General features: G+C 43.1%; 1 protein-coding gene across 1 annotated transcript; it reads left to right on the top strand.

Annotated features, from left to right (window-relative positions):
* Positions 1 to 626: 626 nt before the first annotated feature.
* On the top strand, positions 627 to 4,267 carry LOC102100779 (prolactin-like). Its single transcript, XM_005519527.2, has 5 exons — positions 627 to 663; positions 789 to 940; positions 1,087 to 1,194; positions 2,222 to 2,401; positions 4,073 to 4,267. The coding sequence occupies exons 1-5, from the start codon at positions 627 to 629 to the stop codon at positions 4,265 to 4,267; spliced, it is 672 nt and encodes a 223-aa protein (XP_005519584.2).
* The last annotated feature ends 6,090 nt before the right edge of the window (positions 4,268 to 10,357 follow it).

The raw sequence follows: 10,357 nt of genomic DNA, 5'->3' as shown, positions 1-10,357 counted from the left end.
ATGGGACCAGCCACCCTGAGGTATATTTGCACCACCAAACGTGTAGTCACCTGCTCTTACACCTTCAGCAGTCTTAGCCCTCATCACCTGTAATGGAGCAGGAAAAGCAGATATGATCTTAACAGTGTGATTTGAAGAGATGGCTAAAAGATGAATGTTATCAGACCAGGCTTCTCTCCTGCCCCTCATTTTGACCTTTCCTGCCCTTTTGTAAACCCCTTTACCACGGACATAAGCAATTTATTCTCCTGGTCTCCTTTCTCCCGCCCTTACCCCCTCGGACGGCCGTGGGCGTGCTGGGACGGACCTGACCACGCCGCTTCTGTGCGGGGGCCGGAGCCGCCCCCCGCTCTGCCCACGGGAGGGCTGTGACGGGCGGGCGGCTGTGGGGGTCGGTAGCAGCCCCACCACCGAGCCCAGGAGACCCATTTCTGCCGGGCTGCCGAGCGGAGTCGGTCCCGCCGGTGCCAGGGACGCTCCGGGCGGGCTGGCTCACGGTGGCCTCGGGCTGAGCACGTCAGGGGAGACACCCGTCATCACCGTGAGATGCCGGCATATATAGGAGATGCGGGGGCATCGCCGGCCGATCGCAGCCGCTCCGTGCCGGGCACGGGCTCCGCAGCGCCATGGCCGTGGCCCTCAGCCGGGCTGGGGAGCGAGCAGGTGAGGGGCGGGCGGCGGGGGCTCACCGGGCGGGGGCACAGCGGGCAGGGGCACTGAGGGCGGGGGCACAGCGGGAGAGAGCACACCCGACATTCCGCGCCCCGACGCCGCCGCCCTCTCCGCAGGTGCGGTTGCGGCGCTGGCGCTGCTGTGGCTGCTGGTCTGCGCTCCGGGGGACGGCGGCTGTCACCCCCTGACCGTGGCTGATCTCTTCGACCGGGTGATCCGGCACTCGGGCAGGATCCACAGCCTCTCCACGGCGCTCTACGCCGAGCTGGTGAGTGCCGGACCGGCCCCGCCGCCGCGGAGCTGGGCTGTTCCGCCCTGGGAGCGGCTGCCGACGGACGGGATAGGAAAAAAGGTGGGAGGATGTAGGGTAGTGGTGGTGCTCTAGGTGTACGTTTAGGTGTTGTTCCCCCGTAGCAAAAACACTTTCCTCCCCGTGACAACGAGCTGGGAAGGCCCGCTCGGAAGTGCCACACGTCGGGGATGCTGACCCCCAACGGCAAAGAATACGCCCAAAAAATCCCGGTAAGAGCAACGGCGGCGGGCAGAGACAGGACAGAAGGGGGTACCGCGAGGGTTGGGGGACGGGAAGGGGACTCTGCGGATCACATCGCCTTCTTCTTCCCCCCTGGCAAAAGGGAAATGTACCTCCTTTCCTGTCAGAACTCCGAAATGTCTCATCATGCTGTAATGGTCCCCCACTCCAGTCGGGCTGGAGACAGGCAGAGAGGTTTTTATGCTTCCACAGCTTCAACAATCTAGACGAAAGAGGTTTCTAAGTTTTGACCCCAAACAGGTGCACATCAGAGGTATTGCATACGAATTTTAAATCAGTTTAATTTTAAATCTGTATGCGGTTACCTATACTTGGATCGTATATACTGGTTATAATAAGGATACTGCAGTAGTACTTTGTCAGAATGACTGACAGACACCCTTTGATTTTGTTGAGGTAAACTCTGTGGAACAGAAACTTAGAAACTTATGTGTGTGGCAAAGAAGTTAAATCAATCAGTATCACTGCAAAGTACAAAAAGCAATCGGGAGAAAGAAGTAACAGTCATCTCTGAATCAGTAGTTAGGTAAGGGGGGGAAACAGCAAATTTGTTTAAATCACAGATGTGATGGCAAAGAGAAAAAAATCATTATTAGTTCAGAGAAGAGTAGGAAGAGTTTGTTCACACAGAGAAAAAGCAAATTGTGATGTTGGGGATACACTAGTGAGAGAAACTTTTGTCTCTAGGAGACAGACAAAGACAAATGTTACCGTTTTGGTTTTTGGTTGTGATGGAGTAAGGAGCTTCCCCCAGGACATCCTTCTAGAAGGTCCCCTGGAAGGGCAATGGGAGATGAGGCCCTGCTTTTGTTAGCTGAAAACACAACAAATACAACTTCTGGGTGTTATTATATATATAAAAATAATCAGAGTGGTGTTCAAGTAGTGAATTGCAGATGTAAATCTTAATCCCACTGAGATTTCACAATGAGACTGAGTATTCATATGATCTGCTGCAAAGCAACAGAGACATTCTCTGCTATTTCAATTTATAAGAGAGAAGAACTAACTCATGTGATACTGAAACTTTTGCAAGCCTGGAAAGAACCACTTTCCCACTTTAACCAACATATTGAGCACCATCAACAGCTACCTGATGACAGCCTTAGCAAAGCTAAGCAAATCAGCAATATGGTACGTGAGCTGAAGACTGGAGTTGAGAAAGTAACAGAAAAGGTAAGATTTTTGATGTAGCTTCTATTTATACCAGTTATGTTGTATGGGTGACTTTAGGGAGGGGGCAATGTCTGCTCCCATTTGGGTTTGGAGGCTCTTATTCAGCAAAATGCAGGATTTTGTTTCAGATACAGCAATCTTTCTGTCAGAGGATGTGACTTAGTTATAGACTGGCAGATATGTAGATGGCATTATAGGAGTCCATACATGTGAGGCAGTATTTTATTAATATGAAATATATGAACAACATGCAAGAGTACAAAGACTAGAGCCTTTCATAGCTTCATAGATGAGTAATAACTTGAGTTTTCTAGGCCAGTAGAAAAGATGTGGGTAGACCATGATAAATACTTAATAATTGTGTTGTTTTATTTGGATTTACATTCTAAGTAATTCAAGTATCACTGCTGTCTGATGCAAAGAGCTCCTTCCTAAGGCAAGGAATCCTTTTCTGCTGGGATAAATTCTTGAAGACAACAGTGACATTCCTTAAGTCTGGTGTCAGACAAAAAAACATTTCAAAACTCCATTAGAAATTATGCCACATCATATACAAATCATTAGATGAAATTATTTGTTATTTCCATAGTCTTCTCAGTACTAGCTGAAAGTCCTGACCCTTTCATTTTTTTGCATTTATATCTAAAATTAACTGTGGTTTTGGAAGAAATGAAATCTGTGAGCCCATTCTCTAAAATGGCTACGCTGCGAGGGTGTCCGTGTCACTAAAAAAGTGATTAATAAACTAGTATCTTACACCAGTAGATCACCTTTCAACTTTATGAACACAGCTGGGGAATACAAGTTTTAAAATGGTAAGCAGCTCATCACTAGAATAGGCCGAATTGTACCCTACAATAAAACATAGTCCTGGTTAGAGTGACTCAGAGTTACAAATGGAAAATCTATCATCCAAATGCAGCCACGGTTCTGGGTTAAAATGGCCTTAAAGTTCAGAAGTGTTCAACCTCAAAGCTTGACCTTTGTTTCATTTTGTAGCTGAAGCAAACTCTGAACTAGCTACACACTTTTGGTATATTCACCTGCTTTATTTTTTCTAAAACACCTTTGAAAGTATTACTAAGAGGGAAATCTTTGAAGTATTTACTTCTCTGTACCATGGATATACCTACCACAGGGTAGAAATATAACTGCAAAAATTAATGCATTCCATATTTTGCATCTGTGTTTTTCTGTTGAAACAGGAAAATTCTAAACTTGCTTTTCTTGTGAAGCACCTACTCTGAGAAGTGATCACAGTCTGCAGAATTCACCAGGTTAAATAAACAGCACTGGTGGATACTCATGTTAGAAGCTTCCCTTCACAGAAAACATTAAAATAAATGGCTAAAAATGTCTCAGGACTGGTTTGCTATAATACTTCAAGAGGAAATAAGGATTACCAAACAGGGGTTCATCCGTTTAGATGAAGTATTCATTACTAGTGTATCAAGAAATTTCAGTCTAGTTTAAAAGTTGCAGTGATACCATAAGGATAAAAAAGACAATGTTATTCTATGTAAGGAACTTTACATGTAACTTCGTAAGTAGGTGAAAGATCTGGAGTAGCATAGCCTAATGTAGTTACATCTCAGTTGTCTTTTGCAGTAGTATTTTCAAGATTTGTTGTATGTGTAGTTACAAGTTGTACTTCTCTTGTTTTCAATACAGATGCAGTCAATGGGGATCATCAGCAATTCATTAAATGGAATAGCATCATCTGAAGGCACTGGTTTATCAATTAGTAATGAAGCAAACATGATGAGTGACTCTGACTTCATTCACTGTTTTAGGAGAGATTCCAATAAAGTACAAAGCTACTTAAAAATTCTCAAATGTAGGATTATGCCAGAAAATAGTTGCTAAATTGTAATCCCCTGACAAGTAGTCTTCAGCATGTTGCTTATAAAGATTTAAAAAATAGAACTTCTTAAATATAACTTTCATAGTAATTTTAATAGGAAAATGTTTTTGAAATCCTTTGGAAGCTGACACAGTTGAGCAATGCAGATGAAATACTAAATAAAGCCTCATGTGTGTATGTCAGTTAATGCACCAATAAAAAGGAGTGGTCTAGCATTAGATAAATAAATGTTCTTGAATGTTACACTGTGGCAGACTATACTATGGCTGATTCACACAGTTTAGGTATATATGTATATACAGAATTACAGAATGTCTTGGGTTGAAAGGGACCTTATTGATCATCAAGTTCCAGCCCCCATTCCACCATTGGCAGGGATGCCATCCAGGTTGGTGAGGGACCATGCACTTGAATAAAGAACTTCTTCCTGACATCTAATTTAAATCTCTCCTATTTTGTTTTAAAATAATTTCCCCTTATCCTATCACTCTTTATCCATGTACAAAGCTGCTGTCCCCCTTTTTTATGATTGCTTTGACAATCTTTAAGTCTTGTAAGGCTGCAATGAGATTTCCCTGGTGCCTTCTCTTCTATAGGCTAAACGATGCCAATTCTCTCAACCTGCCTTCGTGAGGTTCTTATGGGCCCACTTCTTAAGCTTGTCCAGGTTCCCCTGGCTGACATCCCCTCCTTCTGTTTTGTCAGCTGCATTGCTCAGCTTCGTATCTGCAAACTTGCTGAGGATGCTCTCCATGCCACTCCCTGTGTCATTGAGGAAGATCTGAAGAGCACCAGTCCCAAGACAGAACCTTGAGGGACACCATTTGTCACTGGCCTCCCCCTGGACCTAAGAGCCACTGCTCACAATTCCCTGGCTGCATCCAACCAGCCAATTCCTTAACCACCAGTCCAGCCTTCAAACCCATGTCTCTCCAATTTGGAAATAAGGGTGTCAAGTGGGACCCTGTGGAAAGCCTTAGAGAAGTTGAAACATAACATAGTTACAACATAGTTGAAAGTAAGATTCAATTTGTTAAACCCTGCTATATCTGTATACTATCAATAAAGTGTATTTTTACATAAAGAAAATGTTTCCCCCCATTTCTACATACATACCTACCTGTAGAGTATTGCTTAACACAGAAGAGTGGCATTGATGTTGATTAGCTCATTTAACTGCAGGGCCTATACCAGACTTCTATGTTCATGTCATACCTTTTACTGATTTCTGAGGGCTTTCATATGTGTCCCATAAAATCTAGTATTTTTATTCATTTTGAATGCTCTTTTCTATCTGTAATGGCTTCACTGATTTCAGTAGAAACTCCTAAAGAAAAAGTTTGTGAAAAGTAAGTCAGAATTCTGGTCCAAGTAGCATTTCAGTCTAAGGGCTGAGCAGGGAGTAGCAATAAGTCTCTTTCTCATTCCACATGCTGACATAGGACAGGACTTGGGTTTTACAGTAATGATGACAAACTCCATTGCAAATAAAAATATGAAAGCTGTCAGTTATTTTATGGAAATCACATTTTCCTAGCAGCAGGGTGGTGCTGCTGGCTGTGCATACAACAAAACTTCCTTGCATTCAGAGCCTGAGACATTTGAACAAGTAGATTTAACAACACGGATTTATCTTTAATATTCTTGACTCTTTTACCACTAAATGCTCTTTTCTGGCCTTCCATGATCTTGATGGTTGCTGACAGTAGCAGGAGGTCAGCCAAGCAAGAACAAGGAGTAAAATGCTGATGATTATTTAATAATGAAACTGAATTTGGGCTTGAGAAACTTAGCAGAGAAAGTTGTCAAAGAAACATTTATGCAGACCAGAGAAACAACAATTTAAGTTTCATCCTCATAACTGAAAATATCCTCAGATATCTCCTATCTGGTAGATGGATGCCATACTTTTGCAGCTAGAAGCTGTGAGTGATCGCAAGTCATGTCTGGTCCCTGCTACTCCAGGTGTAGTAGAAAGGCAATGGGTTACACTGTGCTTGCTCTGAAGTTACTAGCTGCAGTTCCTTATGCACTAACATACCACAAACACATAATGAAATAGAAGCATTCATGGCAGATTTTGAGGAAATTCTGAGGAAACAAAACACAGCTCCAAAGAGAGCAAAGGAAGACTCCTCTGAGCAAGCAGACACAACCAGAGGGGGATGCCCACACTGTCTGCATCTACCTGTGATCACAGAAGATGTAGCCATTAACAGCTGTAGCATTGCGGCCATCTGTGCAGCCTCAGTCCCGGAGTACAGCAGCCCGCTGGCGGTGTGTGCCTCCCGTGCCAGCGAGGGGTCACTGCTGGCTCCCAAACGCCCTCACTGAGGAGACAAGCGGTGCCAGGGTAGTGCCACCGCGTACCGGCAAAGGCACGGCAGCCACCCTGCGTCAGAGGCGAGGGGTCACACACACGGGCGGGGTCCAGGAGGAAGCTCCCTCCGGACTGGCTGTGGCCCCGCGCCGCCACAGGGTGAGGGGTGGCCGTGTTGCCACGGGAGGTGGCCGTGACCCCCTTGGTCCTGCTTGGTGACAAGTAATTGCAAGGTGACTCAGAAATCAGCCGTACCCGCAGCACCTCCCGAAGGGTGCAGCTGAGGATCAGGAGGTAAACGTCGCAAACGGAGCAGGTCATACAAAAAACTCTCATCTCCGCCAAAGTGCTAAACCCTGGGAACTGTTGTACAGAAATGTGAAAACAGAAAATGAGATAGTGGGCGGCACACGAGGAACAACAGCGCACCGATGTGTTATCCACAGTCATTCATACTCATTAGCGTTATATTTCAGTTTTGCCTTTGGCTGAAGCGAGGCACGTCGGTAAAACAAAAGCCTTCCTATATTGCTAGCATTGCCTCGCCTCCTCTTGTGACTGAGGAAACAACTGAGCAGTGGGCTGAAAAGGCCATGCTCTGCTCTGTGGCCACCGATGCCTCAAACAGAAATACAGTGATGGTTGCTTTCTGCACAGGGGAATACTTCATCTCCTGCATGATTTCCTCCAAGACAGCAGCATAACCGGTTAGCAGAATTTAATAATGCAAAATCGCGTGCTACTAGCAAATGCTTCGGAGTTTGAGAATTCATCGCTTTTATATCAGAATATTACTTTAGGAGAAACAATTCTGTAAATTAATGGAAAATCAGAAAATCAGGACTGGCTTCCAGTTAAGCACTGGCATCATGTGCAACAAAATAGGTAAGTAATGGTATAATTTCCATTTGTGAAACAATCTGTTTCCATTAAACTTTCTTGTAAACCAAATAAATTTAAGAATTAAAAGCATCTCCATTGTTCTTCAGACCTTATTCCATGAAGCACTGCAGGATAATCCCAGAACACTGCCATTTTTGTACAGTCAAATTATTCTTTTTCAATTATTAGATATTTCCCATTTATTCAGAATGATGAAGGATGCAACAGACACACTCCCAGTGACTGAAAATTAATTTTGTTCATTTCATAATGTGCTAAATGGTTTTGATGGCGTATCTTAAATTTAGACTGAATCTTGTATATGCTGATGTTTCCATGGTAGATTAAGTGGCTAATGTCACTCGTAGTTTAGCTCTTATCTAAACCCATATGACAGCAAAACAGAAACAAATTGAAACAGTCTTCTTTACACAATACACCCATGTTCAGCTACCCACATTCAAATATTGACCTGTAAATAAAATTTATTTGGAAAAATTGAAGAATTCCTGAAGGATTGGATGCTTATAAAAAGTGGCATTTCTATGTGCTTTAGCAAGCACTGGAAGATCACTATAGAGATGTTACCTGCTGACACCCCTGCTCACCATGCCCAGCTTCAGCGCTCAGAATTACAACTAATATAAAAACAAGGAGTTGCCATTTTCTGGCCATGAATTTGGGTGCAAGTCTGCATGGGAGCAAATCAGACTCAGGTTTAACTATCCCAGTTTACCTTACAGTAAAGGTGAGCAGCAGTTACCAGGTACATGGCTTAGAAGCACGCTCATTTAAAGACTTCTTCAGTCCATGACAATTTCATTCACTGTGAACCTTTCTCTTTAGGGATTTTTTGGTCTTCCCTGGTTCAAAGCTGAGTCTCAAGTTAATTGAACTCTCTCTGTTCCTTTCTAAAGGCACTGAATTTACAGCTATCATCATGAAATTGGTTTGTCTTTCCTTCTAGTATGTGAAAATCAGGAAGAGTCTAGATGGTAGAGGGTGCTGAAGCACGTGAATGTATTTAATTTATGTCAGTCTTTTGACTGCAGAACATACATTCGTCAGAAGAGCTGTGTGGCTACAGTGATGGCAACTGGTATTTAAAACCCAGTACTAGTAAATCACAGCAGATAAAACAAATCTGATGTATTACTGCAGCTCAGGAGTGACATTTGACCTTTGTACTACTGTTCTGACACTGAAGCTAATAATACGATTTTGTGCCTTAAAGCAACCCTGTTCTCCTCAGAAGATCATAACACTTATTTCCTGTTTGGCAAAGGATCAATAAAAACAAGATAACTTTCAGAAAATCATTTTATACTGTAAATCTGTACAACCAAAGTTTAAATGCTGACATAGCTGCGGTTAGCAAATCCAGCTTTTAACAAGGTTCTATGAGGTCCATGGAGGAGCTTGCTGTCCTCTCATGTTCACAGGTTCTCAGTCATCACACGCAGTAAAATATGACTGTGGCTGTGCCTGATACAGACTGCAAAAATCTGTATTACGACACATTTTTAAAGTTCAACAGCCAGGTCTAAAAGGAAATCAGCTTCTTAGGTATCATGGAAGCTCCTCTGCCTGATGTTAAGAACATACTTTCAAGATGCACATTCAGACCCATACGGAGGATCTTCAATAGGTGGGATGAGAAAAGCCTCTTCTGTTCCTGAGGCTGCTGGTTTGGGTAGAGATCTCTGTGTCAGCAGTGCAGCCTGAGAGCATGGACGTCTGCAGCTCAGTTAACAAAGCGAGTACTGAGTCTCAGCCTTTCCTCCCTTTCCGCGTTGTATTCTGTATTACATTAGCATTGATAAGTTGCCAGAACCAACAGAGAAGTGCCCAGCAAGTATAAGTATCTGCTTTGTTTGTGGCCTCTGAAGAGATGAGGTTTTTAACTGTGGTTTGCAATTTGAGGTACCCAGACTCTCCTCAGTCCCAGGATCCCAATAAATGTCCTTCATAATACTCCACAGCCAGTAACTATAGTCTCAAAATGCTACACACAGGAAATACCTCTGATAGCCTACAACCAAGATCATCTATCAGGTCAAATCTTTGAAGTCCAAGTATCACACTGCTGATTTTAACCTAGGTGTCAATTGTATCTATCATGTCACTCCCCTATACCAGCTGCACTACACCTTTCACCTCTGCACTGTCTGTTATGAAGCAGTTCAAATATCTGCTGGGCATTTTGCATACTTGTGCCCTCTCTGTTCTTTTTAAAACTAGTATGCATACCGTATTTGAACAAACCCAATACTACTTGTTCCTTTACAAAGAAAGATTGGCACCCTAAATATATTATTTGTACAGGATGCTTTTTCTCATTTACCAAGTTTTCACAGTATAGGCTGAAGGGAAACATATCCTTTATGTAGCACAAAATCAGAGGAATCAAGGTTGTACGTCTCATGGGCCTAAATCTTAATTTAATCAGACTATTTTAGATATAATTCAAGAATTGCATGTATGCATTTAGGGTTTTTTTAAAAAGCTTGATCAGCATTTTCAGGTAAAGAATGTTTTATCTGGCACAGTGAAACTACAGTGAAGCTGTAACTTGTTGAATTTAAAATACCTGTAATACTACAACTGTGAAACCAATTTTGAATGAGCTTTGCTTGATCTTTGCCTCTGTGAGATAGCCTTCAGATGAATTCTGTTCATCAGCTCACAGTTTTGACAGTAGCTCACATTTTGTGCTTGCAACACCATGAACTGCAAGAATTTCCCAAGGAGCATTCTGAATTGCATCTCCCATCTCCAAAAGTGTTGCCTGTAACACTGATGCTTCACTGGCTTGTAGTAAAAGAGTATGAGCAGCTGGGAAGGCTCCCTTTCCATTAAAGGTGAGATTAAAAAAACGCACCACCCCTAC

Source organism: Pseudopodoces humilis, chromosome 5 (assembly GCF_049639895.1).
Source record: "Pseudopodoces humilis isolate 2021_Gansu_Grassland_sample_001 chromosome 5, ASM4963989v1, whole genome shotgun sequence".
NCBI lineage: Eukaryota > Metazoa > Chordata > Aves > Passeriformes > Paridae > Pseudopodoces > Pseudopodoces humilis.
Note: the sequence above shows the minus strand (reverse complement) of the source record. Positions and strands in the feature narration are given on the sequence as shown.